This window comes from Cydia splendana, chromosome 25 (genome assembly GCF_910591565.1).
Source record: "Cydia splendana chromosome 25, ilCydSple1.2, whole genome shotgun sequence".
Taxonomy (NCBI): domain Eukaryota; kingdom Metazoa; phylum Arthropoda; class Insecta; order Lepidoptera; family Tortricidae; genus Cydia; species Cydia splendana.
The window spans coordinates 3,121,434-3,144,793 of NC_085984.1; the positions used below are offsets into that span (position 1 = coordinate 3,121,434).

Sequence of the window (23,360 nt, forward strand, 5' to 3'; positions counted from 1 at the left end):
GAACGGACATCTCGGGACATTTTTTTAAGTGGTAGTACGGAATGCTGACGGTGTAGAATGAGCCCAAAAATGTGCATGGACACAAAGTTAAATTTCAATGCAGAACTGAAATATTCATGTTTTAGTTTAGGGGAAAGTACCTACCTAACCTAATGCAAGCTTTAAACACACACACTTTTTTATACTAAGATTTAAGCGTATACTTGCACGAACAATGGATACCAGCAATCAGCTGTACGGCATACGGCCGCTTTTATGTATGACATATACAGGTTGTTTTTTCAGTCGCCATTGAAGGAAAATATGAATCTATAGAGGATAACGGGCGTCTGAATCCAAACGGCAACGACAGTTTCCTGTTATCGTCTATAGATTCGTATTTCCCTTCAATGGTCACTGAAAAAACATTCTGTATGTCATACATAAAAGTGGCCTTATACCGTACCGCTAATATAATTTCTGGTATCCATTGTTCGTGCAGGCGCACGGTGCACGTGCATGCTAAAAAAGTGACGTACTCAGAAAGTGACGAACTCCGAATGTGACGTCTTCAGAAAGTGGCGTTCTCAGAAAGTGACGTACTCAGAATGTGACGACCACAGAAAGTGACAAACCCAGAATGTGACGTCCTCAGACAGTGACGTCCTCAGAAAGTGACCTAGCTCGAAAGTGACCTCGTAAGAAAGTGACATACTCCGCCTAAACCCTTCCGACGGTAGTGCGATGGCCTTGTATACACGAGCAGTAATAGTTTTGAATACTATTTCTTCCAATAACAACACACAACACTAAGGGCCAGTTGCACCAACCACATTTGACAGACTGATCAACGTCAGCCGGCGCGCCCCGGCGCCTTACTATGAAACTTTCCATACATCAAAAATTAGCGAACTCTTTAACGGTACGAACAGTTTGGTGCAACTGACCCTAACACTATCTCGTACACATACTGTTGAATAACTTTTTTCTGCCGGTTGATACATAAAAAAAATTACATATTTAAAAAAGTGAGATTAAATTCTCTATTTTAAAACTAGTTTGGTCTCTGTACGGGAAAGTTCATAAAGCGGGTCAAAAACGCCCAATGACCTTTGACGTTTCCGCGATTCTGGAGGTCCTCTTGAACGATTTCGACAAGTTATGACTTAGATATCCAAGTCACATCTAGTCGATATCTAATGTAGATCTAGTTGATCTCTAAATCGTTGCAAGATCTTGTGATTATCTCGAAATCCGAATAGGCCTGTTACTTCCCGATTTCCGATTGAGCTGAAATTTTGCATTCATATGTAACTTGGAGGTTATTCCCACTAGTTACCACCATGTTGTTACCACCATCGAACTTTCCGTTTTGGTTTCTTGTGAACAATATGATAAATAATTATTAAAGCGGCAGCTGCACGACGACGTACGTCCATGGTTCCTGAGTACAAACTGGTCGATCGTCGGATTGCTTGCCGCGCGCGGCTGCCGCGCTATAATTCAAGATGGTGCCAAAAATGGCTCGCGAGCCAAAATACAGATTTGCCGCGGTCGAACAATGCTTATCGAATGCAATGCCGCCGCGCGATATCGAGTCGCGGCTTAAGAAAAAGTGACCAAGGCCTCCAGTGCCCCGGGGTGGAATCGAACCAGCGTCCTCTGCTAGGTCACGGCGGCAAGGGCGAATTTTTCTATGTACAGTCGACGTCTTTGATATGTTTACATTTTTCGGTTTATTACAAGGGAGTAAGGTGCAAACATGTAAACATATCTTTGACGTCGACTGTATGTACATATTATTATATATTTTAATGTTTGTTATTACCTATTTTAATTTGTTTGACATGCCTAGAATTAATTTGTTATTTTAGAATAAGAATTGCTGTGCCCTTACAGGGTTCATGTCACTGTACTCGAAATTGTATTGTAACACCTTTATGTAGCAACATGGAAATGCAATACACAATAAACAATGATGATCGGCCTAGCCTAGTCAAAAAGAATCTGAAGTAGATATGCATGATGCAGTTTGCAGGACAGGACCAGGTGCAAAAAAATATAAAGAATTAAATACGAATGTCACACATCGTGACAAACCATAAACGTTTATCGATTATATTATATATTCCTATACATATTTATACTCGCGCACGAAGGGTTCCGTACCATTAGGCCGCCGCCCCACTGCTGCGCACGCTATGTACACGACCCACGTTCCTATTAGTAGGAGATCCCACATATATGGTCGACCTTCACCAACCTGTCTGACGGATGAAACTATGAAAATATGAAAGAAAATATGTTCCAGAACATAAATAAGGGGTCATCCATTAATTACATCACACGTTTAGGAGGAGGGAGGGGGTCAAGAAAATGTGACATGTTGTGACAAGGGGGAGGAGTCACAAACTTTGTGACGTCACTTTAACTTCATCAGTAACCGAAAATTTATTTAAATTATTTTATACGCCAATATACATTTAAATAACAAGTCTTAGAAACGATAATCGTTTTTATTCGTTTAATTTTATTTCTTAATCAGTTTTGGGTTATAAAATTACTAATATTTCTTTTGTCAAAAATATTTTGATAAAATATTAAATAAATATTTGCCGATTTCGTTGATGTGACGTCACACCAGGGGGGAGGGGTTTGCCAAATGTGACCAAGTGTGACAAGGAGGGGGGGAGGGGTAAAAAAACCTAGAAATTCGTGTGACGTAATTAATGGATGACCCGTAAATAGGGTTGCCTAAAGAAATATGGTCAAGGCTATTTTTAATAAACTTTTAAAAAAAAAATTTTTTTCGTCAAATTTCACCGATTTGTCTGACGAACGAAATAAGTTTCAATGGAAAGTATACAACTTGTACAACATAAATAAACTAGGTTGCCTATCTTTTTCCGGTCACTATTATGTGGTTGCCGTGTTTAAAGAGGTGATTTTATATCGATAATTGCACTCATCTATCTGACGCTTGAATTATACATCAAAATGATGGCAATTTTATTGCAAATACAATGGTATAGGGTTGCCTGCGAAAATCCGGTCACAAATAAGGGTTGCCAGGATTTTAAATAAAATAAGAAGGGAAGACTTTATCGATAACTCATAAACGGCTTAACTGATCAAGTTTGTTTTAATTTTATTTGAATGAGTTTTTTAGGCACTATTTTCATGATTTTTTTCATATTTTTTGTTTATATATATTATATTGTTTGCATATTTATCCAACGACATGTCACACTATGGGATTGAAGCGAAAAAAATGGATACATACATTTTTTTATTTTTCTTCGGTTGATACCTATGTTGTGATATGTCATTTGATATGAATTTTAAAATGAATAAGGTTCTTCAAAAATTTTTTTTTGCTAAAGTGAATATTTTAGGAAATAATCGCTTCGAAAGAAACAAAATGTATGTGAGGATTTTTTTTTTCGTTTCAACCCTATGGTGTGGGGTGTCGTTGGATAGGTCTTCCAAAATTAATAGGGGTTTTGGAAGAACATTTTTTGATTAAGTGAATATTTTCGGAAATAATCGCTTTGAAAGAAACAAAATGTGTGTGACAATTTTTTTATCGTTTCAAACATATAGTGTGGGGTGTCGTTGGATAGACCATTCAAAATAAATAGGGGTATATAAACAACATTTTTTGATAAAGTGAATCATTTCGGAAACAATCGTTTAGAAAGAAAAAAAATGGCTTTTCCTTCTAACTTTTGAACCATTGGTCCAAAAAATATGAAAAAAATCATGCCTAAAGAACTCATTCAAATAAAATTAAAACAAACTTGCTTAGTTAAGCCGTTTATGAGTTATCGCTAAAAGTCCTTCCTTCTTATTTTATTTAAAAGCCTGGCAACCCATATTTTTGACCGGATTTTTGCAGGCAACCCTATACCATTCTATTTGCAATAAAATTACCATCATTTTGATGTATAATTCAAGCTTCAGACAGATGAGTGCAATTATCGATATAAAATCACCTCTTTAAACACGGCAACCACATAATAGTGATCGGAAAAAGATAGGCAACCTAGTTGATTTATGTTGTACAAGTTGTATACTTTCCATTGAAACTTATCTCGATCGTCAGACAAATCGGTGAAATTTGACGAAAAAATGTTTTTTCAAAAATTTATTAAAAATAGCCATGACCATATTTCTTTAGGCAACCCTATTTATTTATGTTCTGGAACATATTTTCTTTCATAAAATATAAGTTTCATCCATCAGACGTATTGGTGAAGGTCGACCATATATGTGGGATCTTAGACCATATACAAAATTTCGTGGGCTTGCCCACGGTTTGTATTAAAACGTGGGCCGTGGATGTAGCGTGCGCAGAAGTGGGGCGCCGGCCTTAAGCAAAAAACGGAAAAAGAATCACGTTTGTTGTATGGGACCCACTTAAGTATTTATTATATTCTGTTTTTAGTATTTGTTGTTATAACGGCAACAGAAATACCCGGAATGGTGGTGTGGTCTGGCCTAGTGGGTAGTGACCCTGCCTATGAAGCCGATGGTCCCGGGTTCGAATCCTGGTAAGGGCATTTATTTGTATGATGATACAGATATTTGTTCCTGAGTCATGGTTGTTTTCTACGTATTTAAGTATTTATATATTATATATATCGTTGTCTGAGTAGGTACCCACAACACAAGCCTTCTTGAGCTTACCGTGGGGCTTAGTCAATTTGTGTAAAAATGTCCTATAAATGTCCTATAATATTAAATACATAATTTGTATGAAAATTTCAACTGTCGGACGACAACGGAAGACGGACGGACGATCAAACGGACAGCGGAGTCTTAGTCTTCGCCGTATTCCTTGAAAGGGGTTATTCTATGGGTCATTTGAAATGATTTAAGTCCAGTCAACCAGGGGTCAAAACTCATTGGTTTTCAAGTTATATGAGTTTTTAGTTTTTTGTTTACAAAACCCGCCTTTCGACTAAAAAGTGGTAATTGTGAAAAAACTACTCAAATTTGGACGTAAAAAAACATTCACCTAATAGCCAATAAACTACTGATTACGTGAAATAAAAAAGAATTGCCAAAACTTTCCAAAATTTTCAAAAAAAAAGGATTTGAAGTCACAATGTTTTTGTAATTTTCCCCAAACTTTGTAACATTTTAAGGCATTACTTTAAAAAAAAGTATGACACTTTGCGTACAAAATACAGAAATGAGTTCCTCAGCTTTCCAAAAAAGTACGAATGTCGACATGTTCTCTTAAACTTTTTAAAATAATAATAATAATAGCAGAGCAGGTAGGTACCGAAGACAAAAAATGCTTACGTAGAAACTAATTACCGTAATGACTTGACATGTATTAGGTACTTACCGAAAATGTAAAATAAGTTTATGGCAAAAATTTCATTTTTGGTACAAGCTTTTATCGCTGACTATACTTTTCTTACGACAGACAACTAATACTCATTATAAATTCTAAAAACCCCTAACACAATTAGGTTGCGTTGTTTCATCACAGAGTTCCTATGGCCACCTCCTGTCTCCATCATCAGATCAGTTCGACAGTACCATATTATTGTATTGTCATCAGGCGGCTTAGCACGGTCGTGTTTTTATCCCTTGTCACCATGCCTGTCACGTTCTAACAAGTATGTAAGTGCGAAAGGGACGCGCATAGTGATAGTCGATAAAAATGGAACCGTGCTGAGCCCGCAGAACTACATACAGCTGTAAATTTTCATGACGCTACGATCCTTGGAAGATGGTTAAATTAGTTACCTTAGATTCCATTACATAGTTAGTTACATACAGGTCGAGAGTTCCTATGGCCACCTCCTGTCTCCATCATCAGATCAGTTCGACAGTACCATATTATTGTATTGTCATCAGAACTACATACAGCTGCCAATTTTCATGACGCTACAATCCTTGGAAGATGGTTAAATTAGTTACCTTAGATTCCATTAAGTACATAGTTAGTTACATACAGGTCGACCTAATAAAAGCCTGTTAATGAGTTTTAGTTTAGGCGTCCGTATAAATAAATCCAGCGAGTAAACCACAACCACAATACTCTTGCGTACAATAGTCTAATTTACGGTGAACGGGAAAAAAATAGAGCGGTAGGTAGGTAGTTTAAAAAAACGTATGCAGAAAAACGCACAGCTTATCTATGGAATAAGTACCCTTCACACTCTCGCGGACTTAATAATAATTTATTATAAATGTTATGATCTTATAAATTTGTAAAATCAATGAAAATTCATTTATAATTTATGAATATATAATTTTTATTTAAAATCATTGAAAAATTATCACCTTACTACCAATCCCAGTTTTGAACTGATAATTGATTAACGAAAATTCCTAGAAACCCTTAGAAAGCAAATCTGGCCTGACCTCCGATTAGGTAGTTACATGTACTAATGTAGGGATCAAATTTTAACGGAAATGGTTTGTAAGCTAAACTATTACAACATATTTTGTGAATTATATACCCTTACGTTATTACCATCTATTGAGTAAATTAGACACTACTTAGTTAGGTCACCTGTGTTAAAGTGACATCTATGTTGGTTATTATTAAACTGAATCTCGCCATCTTGTTTTACATGGATAGTGTAAAGATCACTCACACAAACAAGCGCTTAACTAAAATCTTCGCATTTTTCAAATGGTTTTTAATTAAAAATATTGAATAATTGGTCATTATTTTTAACTTGGCGACGACAGACGATTATGCACTACCTAAACATCAAGGTTGTAAGTGCTGTAAATCTACGTATTAAGAGAAAATTGACCAATAAAATTGTATGAAATTCGCATAAGGAGAACCACCTTAACCAACCAGATACAAAACCGCCTGGATCTGTCACTGAACGACCTGACTTTAACCTACATTATTTGATCATGTAATGTTTTCATCTACCCTCGACTGGCTTAACGAGCCATTTTAGGGTAGATTTTGTTTACTTTTATTTAAATACCTAAAGATACAGAGTATAGTAAACTCATACTCAGTATTAAGACATATGTTTACTAATAAAACAGGAATCGACCATAACCATTATTACTTAAATCACGTAACGCTATGCGCACGCAATGATCTATAGATCAATATGGCGGTGAACGACCCTCGATCGTTTCACTGTCGCGCGCACGGGCGAGAGTATTATGATGTATGATCTATAGATCATGCAAATTATAGGATAATGAAGTTATAGGCATATTTTATGCTTGATGGAGCTTGAACTTGTCAGCTTCTAAGTAATGGTATTAATTATTGAATCGTCTGAAAATTTCCGAAATTGTGAAATTTCCACTAAATAAAAACTAAATTTCCACTTGGATAAATATCGGAAATTTCTCATATTTTTTTATAAGAGTCGAAAATTTCCATTTCTTAAATGAAAGTTTCCTTTGTGAAATTTTCGAAAACATGTCCAATTATTGGAATTTTCTGCAATTTGCACAAATTTGTAGCGTTTACTAAAAAACTGTGGAAATGTGGAAAAATGTCACCATTTCGGGTGTGGCTTTAACTCGTGATCACTAACATACAACTGAGCTACCAAGTTTTCCCGTTGACAGCGAATATTTCAAGTGAAATGAACTAAAATATTAAATGTCTGTGTCGACAAAACGACAGGCATTTTATTTATACGAATGAGTGAAACTCGGGAAAACAGATCGCACTAACACTTTATGTTGTACCTATACCTACAGTTGTACAGAACATACATACTCGTACTGTATATATCTTTGATTTTATACTACTATCACATACTTATACTTTACTATGTGGCTGGTGTCCTCACGAGTCCTAATGTACTCGGGGGTTCACGTCGAATATCGGCTACGTCAGCCATCTTATGCGCACGAGCGCCGAGCTATAGCGCGACATAAAATAGTAGAAATAAAATAAAATGGAACAAAAAAAATCCATACTAAATTGTTGCCATGTTTATATACCTATACGTCAAAAATGTAACAGTTATGTAGGAAGTGACGCCCTCAATAATTTTCTAAAATAACTTGTCAGACTATAACTAAGAGTCGAAGTGGTCGCCAACGGTCGAAATCGGCCGGATCTTTTTTTTTTATAATTTTTTTATAGTCCTTATTTTCTCTTTCCAGTGATCCCCCAAACATGCCGCTACCGAGGCTCGCGGTACCCCTGTGGCCTCAGCATCTCCTGCGTCCTGGGGGGCGGAAAACCCATGGACCTCTGCTCTGGGGGCATGATATGGGCCTGCTGCGTGGACAGAGAGACCACTGAACGGCCTGCGGAGGTCGCTCCTACCATTCATAATGCTAGTAAGTTTTTAAAAAGTGTTTTTTCTACATCGACTGTAATGGTTGAATTAAGATTTTGTATACCAAACTATAATAAAATTATTAAATTGCACAACGGGACTTAATCGCGTATTTAAGTTTTAAGATTCACCTCCGACGTTTCGATGACGGCGTTGTCCCCGTGGTCTCGGAGAAGACTGAGTACGCGATTCAGTCCCATATTGTGCAATTTAATAATGTTCAAAATTCGTGAAAGTTTAAATCAGTGTATAATAAAATTGCGCGCTCTTCATGTATGGACTCCCAACTCAACTATAATATTCATTTCGATACGCTGTAGTCAACTATAAAAGAATTTGACCAATCACGTGCCGCCGCGCTCCCGTAGAAAAGACATAAACGCGGGACTATTTTTGTCTACTGAGACACTTACCAATTTTCATTAATTATTTAGGTTTTATAGTAAAAAAAAGTATTATTTTAAATGAATCGTAGAAAAAGTATTTTATACAATAGTGATATACTTAATCAAGCTTTTCAATCTCGTACCTTACTAAGAAATGAAAAAATCTGTATTATATCACGATTGTATAAAATACTATAATAATATAACATAACAATACTAAAGCGCTAAATGTCGTTTTTGTCAATGAAGAGACATGAAACACACTTTAAGTATTCGTAAATAATATGCCTTCTACATATTAAGACATTATAACACTTTAAACTCTCGCGTTTCATACACATATTTAATACACAAACGGGTCTACCGTGATTAATCAGTTATGGAAAAGGTCTACCTAATCACTTATTAAACCTCAAATTCCAACTCGAAATTCCGAGTCGAAATTTGAGGTAAAAACAATGAAATTATATCGCGGTAGACCCGTTTTTGGCATTAATCAGTTATGGAAAAGGTCTACCTAATCACTTAATATTTAATTACACAAATATTAAGTGATTAGGTAGACGTTTTCCATACTGATTAATGCCAAAAACAGTTGTCAATTGTTGTTTGACAATTCAAATTCGACTTAAAGTTCGTGAAATAGAGGCCAGGGGCAGAAATCATGCCCTATTGTTCTAAAAATGAGGGCACAGATTAAAGAGATTCACCAAATCTTATGTCACATGACACGTGATGTGCAAAGCATTGTGTCGCAATATGGGGACATTTGCACACAATAGGTGTATAGTAAATATAAGAACGAGAATGAGTGCTTTCTTGTGGCGTAAGTTAAGAGAGTTAGCGTGTTCGTGAGTCAATAGTTTGTGATAATTATTTATAGTACATTGTGCTACGTTACCCCCCGGCAAAGACGAATAAAGTCTAAGGAAAAAACGTGCCTCGGAATTGAAGCAAAAGTCATTCTCGAATAGATGGCGCACACACCTTTAGCCTATCCTCGGCTAGATGGCGTGACGACACCGTTTCATATTTAACAATTTTAACACATAGATATCAGTGAATGAACATGGATCAAAATGATATAAAAATAATAAAATCATTTATCCATATATATACATTTTTTGATAACTTTATACGTTTTCATTTTGAGTTTTAGTCGTATGTCGATAGATGGCAGTAAATTTACAGTGACTACAAAATTTACAATGACAGGACCCCTCTATACTATCTATTCTTTTTGCCCCCGGTAATTGAAATATTGTACGAGAGTCTATATATTCACGAAAGCCGCAGGCTGGAGTGAATTAAAGACTCGAGTAATAATATTCTTACCCCTTGAGTTACACACGATGTTTTTCATCACACTTACGAAGAAAAAATTAAACTTTAAGCGAAATTATTCTTAAATACGGTGACATTTCAAAAATTCGTCCGCCATTATCAATTTTTTTGGCAGTTTAGGCATCGAAGGCACAGACCTATCGACATTCAGCCACAATTGAAAATCTAGTAAAAATATTTTTCACTTCTCATGCTCAAAAAGTGCATCTTTATGTCGTGCGTAGACGACATAAAATCACATTTTATGCTCTAGAGCATAAAAGTAAAATTTTCTTCTAAGACTAAGGTAATCGGTCTCAACAGCCAAACAGTTAAAACATATTGCACAATTTTACTGAGCAATAAAATTGTGTAGATGACAAAACTTGTTATATTATTTTATTTTTGCTACAATTTATTAGAAATCCGTATTTTCTGTCATTAAATTTAGTAAATCACATAAAATAGGAGTCGATTATCGTTCAAAAATGCTCCGAAATGTTTGAGTTGGCAGAAAACCAAGCATCTGAAACTCTGATCACATGTTGAAAATTAAAAAAAAATTAACAAGTTAGTTGGCGGGAATTGGTTATGTATTATGTTCTTTCGCTTTACGACAATTTCGTGGTGTAAATTGCCGTGAAAAATATAATTTTATTTTCCTCGCAATCGAAGTGAAAAGCAGAGTGTACAACAAGGGCATAAATGTCCATTTTTACCCTCGTCTACTATTGCCTCGGGTATAAATGGGTCACTTTATGCCCTTGTTGTACAATCTACTATTAAACGGCTATTACAAATTACATAGTTTTAAACATAAACAAAACAATAATGTATAAACGTCAGTATTTTCAAAGTAAAGCTCATTTATACTCGTATAGCTATAACTCACGAGTGAGTTATTGCCGTTTTTTTTTTCAGAGTTCATAACTCCCGCGGGAACAATATAGGCCTTTGTCCTTCAGTACCACCTGCATGAAATAAGAGCTTTATCGAGCAAGTGTGATGAAAACTAAATATGTTGCTTTTTACAAATTTGGGGTGGAAAATTGAATTGCTACGAGACGCCAACATTTTTTTTAAAAGTTGATGTTCCTTGTGTACAGGGATTGAGTCCAAAAATTTAGTCCGACTCGCACTGTCCGGTGTTTTGAACCTCAGTTCGTTAAAACAAATGAATTTGATTATTTAATAAATACAACAATACAATAGAAGTTCCATCAACCTGCAGCAAACTGTAGTTTTTCAAAGTAACGTGTCTCGCTTTAGCTTCTAACTTGGACCGACAAAATTCACGGGCCGGTAAACACCGCGTTACCTTCCGGGCACTAATTCGACCCATTACGCAACTCTTTGTTTACTTTCGCGTAAGAAGACTCTTATAATTTGCGAGTTTTAGTTTCAAATTGAATATGAATCGACTAAACTTAACGACCGCTTCGCGAAAGGTCCGCTTTAAACATAGTGTCAATATTTTAACATCTTGTCTATGTGTAATAAGGATCCTGATCGAATTTTTATAAAATATATCTTAAAATTAAATACACACAATTTTACATATGATTATAAAATATATCTTAAAATTAAAAATACACAATTATAACTGCAATACACTTCGCAACCCCACAGTGTCAGGGAGCCAGCCGCGGAACCGCCGGAACTTGACACCCTTCGGCCAAAACTCCTCCATGGTTAAAGTTAACAACTTAGCAGCAAAGAGAATATTAACGCCATCTACTCGAGAGTAGGCTGGCCTACAGTCGAGTAGATGGCGTTAATATTAATATTTAACAAGTTAACACATATCAGTGAAAGAATAAGGATCAAAGTCAAATGGCGTTCTAAAAGTTTCAATCTTCTGTCGAAAGATGGCAGTAAATTTACAGTGGCTGCATAATTTACTTTAACAATCCGCCTCTATACACTCTATTCTCTTTGTCCATGGTTAAAGTTAACCAGTTAGTAGTAGTCAAATAATTTATAAGACCTACACAAATAACACATATAATATATACGTGGCGGACGCAGCAAAGCTATTAGAATATATTCCCGTCTCCCGAGCCTCGAGCAGTGAAACTGAGTGAAAGTGCTCCAGTGGAGCGTGCTAGACAGCTTTATTGTTCCGTGTATCTTACTAAGCTATTACTCAGACTGTGTTGTAAGTTAGTGCAATTATTCAGACAGTGTTGGGAGTTAGGCTGCGTTTCGAACAGAGATGTGCGAGGACGCGTAGCTCAGTCACAGTCAGGAAACTAGCATAACGAACCGTAACGATTGCGTTGCTCTTGAATAAGTCAAGTAACGCGTTTCCCGTTCACGTAACGTTACGTTACTCGTTCACCAATAAGTTCCGATAAGTATGTTTATTGCTTAATTATTTAATTAGCGTGTTTAACTGTTTAGCATGTTAACACTTTTGGTTACGTGGACTCAAGTCGTGCGTACAATCAGCAGCAGAAGTTGCTGAGCGAGCGAGGTGTTCAAAATGATCTTGTCGCGACTTTATTGTTAAGAGAATAAGAGCGTGTCAAGGTGATTTTGAACACCCGCTTAGCAACTTCTGCCGCTGACTGTACTATTACGATACAAACTTATCTAAACTATACTATCAGTGTTAAAGTTAAAACAGAGCAATAGAGAGATAAGAAATAGTAGATTGTTAACCAAGGGATGAAAGGCACTAATTTCTGCCTAGGTAGTTTGGCGCTCGAACGCAGTGAGCGCCAATAGTCCGAGGCTGAAATGCTGCCTTTCACCCGAGTTAAACACTCTACTTTTCGTTTCGAATATGAGGAAATTAAAATGCATGTGTTTTTTTATAAACGTGACTAAGTATTAATTTTTATAGTTTTTTTGAGGGTACTTTCAATTAACAGTTTAAGCAAAAGTATCGTTATTAGTTAGTCAAATATCAGAATGGAAATTGTATAAAAAATCCATTTATACCCAAATTTCAATTGCTTATGGAAAAAAAATTAATAAAAACGTACTTGGAACCTAAAATGCTCTAGTGCAGAAACGTATCATTTTCTGCATACCTTTTAGAACAACAATGACCCTCTTTCAGAGCATGAGAAATGAAAATATATTATCCGTACAAAGAGTATCCGGTTCGAAGGACCAATGTTCGGGTTGCGGGTTGACGGTGATGTTAAAACGTCCGGCGAGTAGTAAGTAGTATCCGTATCCGTCCGGGCGGTGTGGGGAGGGGAGACAAATATGCATATGCATATAGACACTTGTACATGTAATAGATAGTATTTTGAACATACTGAAAGCGTAAAAAACTACATTCAGTTGAGATACGTTACAAACTGACATAATGGAAATAAAACGTAAAACTGTCTATTCATAATCTCTAGGCTTAAGTATATTTGGTCAAACCAAATTGTCAGTAAATAAGAACAAATAAAACTAAACTCGTCCTTTTCTTTTGGGTTCTAATACTAGTGTAAGACAAAGATAGTATGATTCTCTCTGTCTATGTTTGAAATGAGACTGTCCTTTGACAAACTATATTAATCATTCATGTATACTTGTCAATAACATAATGGCGCCCACAGCGCTTCACAGTGACTTACAACCTAACACAGGGATTGGCAAACTTTTAAAGAGAAGTGCATTAGAAATCACAAGTTTTAGGAATGTCCAAGAGCCATAAATATGGTTTTAAAGCGATTGAAGCCCTCTAATTAAAAAAAAAATTGGGTGTCTTGAAGAGCGTATCGTATCTACAAAAAGCTGGGGTTTGCCGGTCCCTGACCTAACACAGCACACTACAATCATAACCATTAACCACAGGTGACCTAATCGAACTCATCGGAACATTCCCCCACGAAATCGACTACCAAAACACAAATCAGTTCGAGGACCCCGTCATCGTGTACACAGACCACCACAAACCCCACAGACCCGACAAATGGGACACCCAAAAACCCTGGGAGACCCAGAAACCCGACAAATGGGACCAAAAACCCTGGGACACAGAAAAACCGTGGGACACAGACCAAAACCACTATTTTCACGTGAAGCCTTCGTATCACGAGAGTACGACGAAGCCGTATTTTGGTGATGATGATTATGTGCCCGTAGTGACGAATGAACACACGAGACCTAGTTATCCGGGTGAGATTTTGGGTTTTTTGGTTTTTTTGGTGGCGGGTTTGCTCAAAAGTGTTTAGTTTGGGCAAAAGTGTTTAGTTTTTTTTGTTACAGTTTTTCGTTCATCTTTGTTGACGATTCAGGATTATAACATGATTACGAGTATGCAATTACTTCAATTATCAGCACTTAATAAAAATAGCACCTTAAAAAAAAATTATCCACATTTTTATAGGTAAATTCGTGTATTCAACAAGTAAAAAATTCTGATATTTCTCATTTTAAATTTTACTAAAAAGATAAAATTTATGACGCAAGTTTTATAATACAGTACATTATATTAGAAAATTAAAAAATAATAAAAAATTATGCAAAGAATTTTTTTCCAATATTTTTATACTTATTTATTTGATGTTTTTTGTTGACATTGAAATTAATATTTTTTTACTTATCAAAGCAAAACACTTGAGTCGACTCGCCATTTTCTTTCTCGCTTCACCTTCAGCACTGCGTTTTCATAATCATCACACACCTTTTTATTTGTAGCACATAAGATGAATGCACAATTGCACATGCACTGACGGTTAAAGGATCACGCTAGACCGGGCCGGGGCCGGGCCGGAGGTTCCGGCGCTTCGTTTTCTATGGAAAGCACCACGTGATCACCGATCAGCCGTCATAGAAGATGACATGTTGGACGGACGCCTCGGCCCGGGCTCGGCCCGGTCTAGCGTGAGTCAACCTTTATTTGGACCAACGGTTGACTTTTGAAAGATTTTTTTGGACTTAGAATAAATATAAAAGTGGAAATACCAGTGGCTTTTCCACTTTTACATTTATTCTAAGCTTAATAGCATCGTTCGCAGACGTTTCTGCTTGTTACAAATTATATTGATTTTTTTGGAGTCCGGTTCGCGCTATGTATGCACATTTTTGTTTTTAGCACGCTTTTCTGTCAATTCTATTCCAGGGTACTGGTAATATTTTTTATTTTGTAATAAAATTTGTTAAAAAAAATATTTATAAAAAATATTACCTGGAGTAAACTTAGAAAGCTTGTTTAAGTGTTGTTGGTTGCTTGTATTTTGTAATTAATATATTAATTTTGATAATAATTAAATGTGTTTCATAGAATGCACGGAGTACCACTTTTTCTTTTGTTTATTTTATGTAGGGTGTTATTTATTTAGAGTTAGGTATACTCAGTACCAAAGACATATGTAACTTCGTATAAGACGAATAAAGTCTAAGGAAAAAACGTGCCTCGGAATTCAAGCAAAAGTCATTCTCGAATAGATGGCGCACACACCTTTAACCTATCCTCGGCTAGATGGCGTGACGACACCGTTTCATATTTAACAATTTTAACACATAGCTATATCAGTGAATGAACATGGATCAAAATGATATAAAAATAATAAAATCATTTATCCATATATATACATTTTTTGATAACTTTATACGTTTTCATTTTGAGTTTTAGTCGTGTGTCGGTAGATGGCAGTAAATTTACAGTGACTACAAAATTTACAATGACAGGACCCCTCTATACTATCTATTCTTTTTGCTCAGTACCTACTGTACCTTGGAGTATTTCTTTTAGCTCGTAGGAAATGAGTCGTATTAGATGATGGCATCGTCATGTTTTGTATGAACATAAGTTAGTTCAAGCACAATTTCATGAATGTTTACAAAATGCTATCATCTATCACGAAAGTGGAAATATTTAAAATTTTACATTTTGCACTCAAAACACACAAACATATCACGAATATACTTATACTTTACGCTACCCACACCTATAAAAACCTCAATATACTTTCACATAAAGTATAATTTTGCAATATTGTTTACTCTCTGTATTTTCTGTCTCATTATGACATCTTTAAAAATATTGTCTCTCATACTTGCCATTATGAAATATATAAAAATCTTGTACAAGATCTAGTGCCTAATTATTTTCCGTCGTATTTTCACGGAAACGTACACGTGTCTTGCTATTTCAGTCAGTCTCGGTACAAAAAGTACTGAGGTTGACTGAAGTAGCATGACAAATACGAACGTCACTTTTTCTTATTATATGACATTTATTCCAGTTTATAAATACGAAAGTTTCCGAGAAAATACGATGGAAAACAATATACATCTGTTTTTAGTTTAGTGAGTCTAAACCGTAAAATTATTCAATGTTAGTATGTCTCACAACAGTTTAAATTCGAATATACATCTGTATCTCTTTATCTTTCTAAACGAAGAAGAAAGGTACCTTATGGCCGCAATAATATTGGAGCGGCGTTAATAATAGCGTAAGCGCCAACCGCCATAGGGTACCTTTTATCGTGGAACGTCACATATAGTTACTATTTCATATCTAGTGGATGTCTAATTCATTTCCCGACTCGCGCCGTGAGTCCTATGTACTAAAGGACCCCGCACACATTCCAGGTTGCGGCGAGCACTTCACACGCTCCAACCGGATCGTCGGCGGGCACTCGACGGGTTTCGGTTCGCACCCGTGGCAAGCGGCCCTCATCAAGTCGGGTTTCCTTAGCAAGAAGCTGGCGTGTGGAGGCGCCCTTATTTCGGACCGATGGGTCATCACTGCGGCGCACTGTGTTGCTACGTAAGTAAAAACCAAAAAAATTGCTAAGTTTAGAAAATTAACAAAATTATACGACTGAAGCCTGATCAAGTACTCAGAATCAAGATCAACTCTGCATGGCATTTGCAATGACAAAGTGACGCAGTGGCATTATCAGGGGTGCGAAACTCCTCACTTCGGGCAAACTCGGCACCGTTCGGCTCAGCATTGCTCCGAGCAATTATTACTCCACACCACCACAGATAAGATAATTACTTGTATTTTGACAACCCTAAATAGTCGAAAAGTATAATGCCATAAGTTAGAAAGGGATATCATGATTCGACCCTGAATCGTTGTCAAACTTCGGTTTTGTAGGAAGTTTCCTTTCTGTACGGTAGTACTATTATTTATTCTGTAGCATTATTAATGTCAAATTTCTATGATAATATTTTCACAATAGGGTACTCCCTTACTGCAATGTTCTGCCGCCAGAGTGCAGCACTAATTTGTTTAGTAAACCATAGAGTTTTTTCACAAGTTTTAAACAGTTTTTTGACAAGTTTTCACTATGACATTGATGCACCAAGGCGGTTTGTTTAGAGGTGGCCTACCGCGTAAATCGAAATTTCGTTATCTGCCTCTCTATCGATCGAATAAGCAAGTGTGATAAGGAGGCAGAAACCGAACTTTCGATTGTCGTGTTTCACGGTAGGCCATGTGATTGAGCAAGTGACGTTCCCTACGCAGAGTTTTGCGTAATATTCCCTATTGTAACCATTTTTCTTCATTTTTCCGATTGCTAAAATTTCGAATTTATAATTCACATTTCCACACTATTTTACCTATGTGTGTTCCATCCATTTATCATTCATTCCATTCCCTTCTTACTAAATTAAAGATTGTTACTCACAACACCTAATATACTTAATCAATACTCAAAACCAAAACATACCTAACTTATGACGTAATCATTACCAGTCACTTTCACACTCCACTAATGGACGTATTACCGAATGCAATTGTAAAATACGATTTGCTATACTTTCTCCATTACTCTAAGTTTCGTAACGATAATTGTATGAGAGGTATAATTTAAGCTAATGTATGCTTATTTATTTGAAATAGTTTTGCGAAAGGTATGTGTGCAAAATTTGAGGTTTTGCAACGTCTTTGGATTATGTAAGTTTAGAGTTGAAGTTAATAATATACCGATAAAATTTTGCCCTTTAACATAACTTTGCCCATCGCGTCACAGTTCAGTAAAAGCGAAATTATTTTAAGGGTACGCTTACAGGTAGGTATACACTTTCTGAAGAAAGTGTATCGGTATCTGTAACTACTTTTAAGTTATTTCTCTTTTTACTGAACTGTGACGCCGTGGGCAAAGTTATGTTAGAGGGCAAAGTTTTATACTTTTACGGTAATGTGAGAAGCGCTGGTGGCCTAGCGGTAAGAGCGTGCGACTTTCAATCCGGAGGTCGCGGGTTCGAACCCCGGCTCGTACCAATGAGTTTTTCGGAACTTATGTACGAAATATCATTTGATATTTGCCAGTCGCTTTTCGGTGAAGGAAAACATCGTGAGGAAACCGGACTAATCCCAATAAGGCCTAGTTTCCCCTCTGGGTTGGAAGGTCAGATGGCAGTCGCTTTCGTAAAAACTAGTGCCTACGTCAAATCATGGGATTAGTTGTCAAGCGGACCCCAGGCTCCCATGAGCCGTGGCAAAATGCCGGGATAACGCGAGGAAGAAGGAAGAAGAAGAAGGTAATGTGAGAATGTCTTGATCAATATTTTCCATAATAAGTAGATCGACAATATCTTAGAAGGTGCATGTAAAACAAAAACCCGAGAAGAAACAATGTTAGAATTTAGAATTAGCTGGAATTAGGTTGGACAAATTGATAGCAGCCTAAAGACTACCAGGAGGCGAATTCTGATTGTAATTCTGGTAATGAATTTGATCTGGATATATTATAAATTTATAACAAAATCAGTCGTTCACTTTTACATTGTAATTTTTTATTTACCTTTTTGTATTATTTATTTTTTTATTTTTCTATAGCATTAGGTACATTGATATAATATATTTATTTTACTTAAATCTTTCTTTTTGTCATCCGCCTACATTATTAATAGTTTTAATTTTGACATTTAACATTATATTCAATGACAGGCATTAGAAACAGTATATTGTACGCCCAATACTGGCTGATTGTGACGCACTTTATGTAACATTAACATCATTTCTATTGCTCACTTTCCAGTAATAAATGATTTGTATTTTATTTAATGTTTTATTGTGATTTTTCCAGCACACCGAACTCCCAGCTCCGCGTCCGTCTCGGCGAGTGGGACGTCCGGGATTCCGGAGAACGGTATTCTCATGAGGAGTACGCTGTACAGAGGAAGGAGGTAATTAATAAATAAATATTATAGGCTATAAGTGCTAGGAATAACCACAAAATAGCATTTTGTTATTTGTTATTTATTTTTTAATCTATTTATAGGTAGGTACTTACACCTACACCTACTTTTTCGATTATTTCTCGCTACCCATAGGTTTTCTGGAAGAGATCGCTCTTTAGCGATAAGACCGCCTGTTGTCTGCTCTATATTTAATCAATTGGTCTTTTCTTTTGTATCCTTTTACTGAGGTCTACTTTTGACGATTCAGCCAGCGGTATCCAGGACGTCCAATCGGGCGTCTCCCATTTGGTTGTCCCAAGTACGCTCTCTTCACGGCACGATCCTCTCCCATTCTATCTAAGCGTCACTTGTACCATCCCACTAAGCCGGGGTTAACCGGTTAAATTGTTAACCCAGTGTCAAATTGTACTAGTAACCATGGTAACTCCAGGTTCAACCGCTTAACCCCAGGTTAGTGAATACTGCAAGTGGCCCTTAGTGTCCGAGCCACTGAAGCCACTCCAATAATGTTGTGTTAGGACACGAGGTCTTCTATCTCTATGTTTTTAACACGCTTTTATTAGGTCGACCTGTATGTAACTATTATTTAATTATTATTATTTTTTTAACAATAACACTATGTAATGGAATCTAAGGTAACTAATTTAACCATCTTCCAAGGATCGTAGCGTCATGAAAATTGGCAGCTGTATGTAGTTCTGATGACAATACAATAATATGGTACTGTCGAACTGATCTGATGATGGAGACAGGAGGTGGCCATAGGAAGTCAGTGATGAAACAACGCAACCTAATTGTGTTAGGGGTTATTAGAATTGTCTCGATGAGTATTAGTTGTCTGTCGTAAGAAAAGTACAGTCAGCGATAAAAGCTACAAAAAAAAAAAAGATAAATATGTAAGTTTTGCCAAAAACTTATTTTTGATATTCCACCTCTTGTCGTCCGCTTTTGTCGGTCCCAGAAAAAACAAAAGCGAAAGCAGGGTTTATGATATGTACGTTAGATAAAATTTTGAAAAATTTTAGGTGCACCCGTCGTACGAGCCTGCCGACTTCAGGAACGACGTGGCGCTGGTCCAGTTGGACAGGGGCGTCGTGTTCAAGCAACATATATTACCGGTAAGTCATATTATGACTTTTACATTAAAAATATTTAATAACACCCCTACGCTTAATGTCAAAAAAATTTATACCAAAAATGCCTTACATTATTCGGAAAAGAGCTAATACTTTCAATCTGCTGGATCAATTTTTATCCAACATAGGAAACTCGCTTTTACACAAAAAACGCATCAAAATCGGCCCATCCATTGGAGAGCTACGAAGCCAGACAGACAAACAGACAGACATTGGTGGCGCTCTTTTTGCATCGGGGGCTTAAAGTAAACCCGCTTAAGGAGATGCTATAGGATCCATGCATGCCAAAACCGCTTCATAAACGGGAAAGCATTTACCAGTATAAAATTAATTTAGAATTAATAGGGTGACTGCTATAGTTACTACTATATTTTTTCTACGCTAAATTTCTCAAAGTATAATAATACTTCAATTAGAATTCTTTGATACATAGTAATTGGTCTACTAAGTAATAAAATATATTTAGGTCTAGGTAGTGAAAATTAGCTTACTTTTGCTATAACTTTACTCAGTTTAAATTCGAAAATAAAAGGCTTTTTTAAATTGATATATTGATTGATTAACGTTTTGATTCCAGGTGTGTCTACCTCAGAAGCAGATAAAATTAGCCGGCAAGATGGCGACGGTGGCTGGCTGGGGCCGAACGAGGCATGGGCAGAGCACAGTACCTTCAGTACTACAGGTAATTATTTATTGACCTTAAAGTCCCAGCCATAGACAATGACAATAACTTTTAGGCGCCACTTGCACCATCCCACTAACACGGGGTTAACCAGTTAAACCTGGAGTTACCATGGTTACCAGTAGGTACAATTTGACACTGGAATGCTTATTGGAATTATTCATAGACTAGGAATCCTTTAGACGGAGTTTAGAGCAATTATTTCATGAAACCGATGCTGCCAAAAATACGGGGATGCGGAGGACAAGGTGAGTGAGGTCCCGTGCCGTGATTGGTCCGTTCAAAGACACGGACGTCACACAAAGACACTTTCGACTCGAAAATGGAGTAAATCTACCGTATGCGTGGCAGAGGGGGTAGAGCTACTATGCTGTCTGGAGGATGTCTTGTCTGTGGAATCATTATATTCCAGTACCGGTTTACGTCATTGTGAACCGGGCATAAGCGGTTAACCCTAGGGTTAGTGCAGACTAGGGTAAGGGTTAATATGTCGACTCTCTAAAGAATGTTTCTCCTGTACTGTACCTTCAAGTTTATTAGTTACTTATCGTTGATTTTCGTTGTTCCAAATCTTTATTAACCATTCTATGGTAATTATATTTATTACGTATTACATAACACCAACCATATTAGAAAATTGATTTGACATTTAAAAATATAAGCGCGAAGGGTAACCGTCCCATAGAAAATTTGACTTTTGTGCCTTTTGCTATTGACGGACTTATTTGACCGGCTATAATGAATTGTGTTTGTTAATTAAGTACCTGCGAGAAATAAAAGGCTTTTTTAATTATTTTATTTATTATCTATGGTAATTTTCAGGAAGTGGACGTAGAAGTGATCCCGAACGAGCGTTGCCAGCGCTGGTTCCGCGCCGCCGGCCGCCGAGAGACCATCCACGATGTGTTCCTTTGCGCAGGATATAAAGAGGTATGAAAAGAGGAGGTATAAAGAGGGTGAAACGGGGGGTAGAAATGGTGGAATTGAGATAGTTAATGTATTGCTTTTTGATTGATGTAAGCAATTAAGCTTATGCTGAAATTGAATGATTGCCATAAGATTTTATTCAGGCGCTATACTTACTCCAGCTGCTGTCACTAATTCCACGCAGACGAAGTCACGGGCAAAAGCTAGTAAGTTTGCGATAAGGCCGCCTGTTGTTACCTCTGTCTTCATGTATTATCTGTGTATTCGTAGTAGTGTATTGTATTGTATCGTATCGTATCGTATCGTATCGTATTGTAGTGTATTGTATTGTATTGTATTGTATTGTATTGTATTTTATCGTATTGTATTGTATTGTATTGTATTGTATTGTATTGTATTGTATTGTATTGTATTGTATTGTATTGTATTGTGTTGTGTTGTGTTGTATTGTATTGTATCGTATCGTATCGTATCGTATCGTATTGTATTGTATTGTATAGTATTATATTGTATTGTATTGTCTTTTTCCAGGGCGGCCGCGACTCCTGTCAAGGCGACTCCGGCGGCCCACTCACCATGAAGATGGACGGGCGGAGCACCCTCATCGGCCTCGTGTCGTGGGGTATCGGCTGCGGCCGCGAGCACCTGCCAGGTGTATACACTAACATACAGAAGTTCGTGCCGTGGATCGACAAGCTTATAACACCTTAAGAGGTCAGAACCCGAGAAGAAAATTCACTATGGTGTAAAAAACCCGAGACAAAAAAATGGATAGAACTTGGATTGACAAACTTTTAACAGCTTAAAAACTACCAGATATACTTTTAAAAGTAAAAACCCGAGAGAAAAAAATATGAAAACATAAAGTAAAAACCCGAAAGAAAAATATTACAACTTGGATTGACGAATTGTTAACAGCTTAAAAACGACCAACAAACTGTTAAAATCAAAAACCAGAGAGGAAGAAATATGGAAACAACCCGAGATGACAATATGCCCGAAACTACTACTCAGCGGCTTTAAAGCATCAAAATACCTTGAAGAGACAATATCCTTGAAGCAAAAACTCTAGAAATAAAATATATAAATCCTGAATAGAGTTAGACCAATATAAATCTGCAACGATTTTGATAGCACACGCAGTGCAAGTGTTATTTATACGTCATAATTTAGAAGTTTGACGTTTAAAATAACACACGCGGTGTGCTATCAAAATCGTTGCAGATTTATCTTGGTCTAACTGATCTGACCCTAACACAAGACTACCCGAAGACGTATTTTGCTTATAAGGGCTGATTTAGGCGATGCGAGAACTCGCATGCGAGTTTCGTACCATTGTGGGTTTTGGTCCGCAATGTAACTAAAATCGCATTCGAGTTCGCACGCCGTCTAAATCAGCCCTAAGGAATTTAGGTAACTATCCCTAAGTTACTCCTATATTCGGGTCAAACAGATAACTGTGTTATGTCTTTCCTGTAGACATACACAAGAGTTAAGGGCTATAAAGGTTAAT

The 23,360-nt window shown here is 36.7% G+C and overlaps 1 protein-coding gene across 2 annotated transcripts in view; it reads left to right on the forward strand.

Moving 5' to 3' along the window:
* LOC134802746 (serine proteinase stubble) overlaps positions 1-22,565 on the forward strand; it is a 32,232-nt gene extending 9,667 nt beyond the window's left edge. Inside the window, exons 2-9 of one of the 2 annotated variants that reach the window (XM_063775429.1) lie at positions 8,101-8,280; positions 13,790-14,113; positions 16,535-16,712; positions 18,988-19,087; positions 20,128-20,220; positions 20,816-20,920; positions 21,743-21,850; positions 22,379-22,565. In XM_063775429.1, the coding sequence (XP_063631499.1) occupies positions 8,101-8,280; positions 13,790-14,113; positions 16,535-16,712; positions 18,988-19,087; positions 20,128-20,220; positions 20,816-20,920; positions 21,743-21,850; positions 22,379-22,558 (1,268 nt within the window). In that variant the 3' untranslated portion in view covers positions 22,559-22,565. The remainder of the gene's footprint in view (positions 1-8,100; positions 8,281-13,789; positions 14,114-16,534; positions 16,713-18,987; positions 19,088-20,127; positions 20,221-20,815; positions 20,921-21,742; positions 21,851-22,378) is intronic. The other variant, XM_063775430.1, reaches the window with a different exon arrangement.
* The last annotated feature ends 795 nt before the right edge of the window (positions 22,566-23,360 follow it).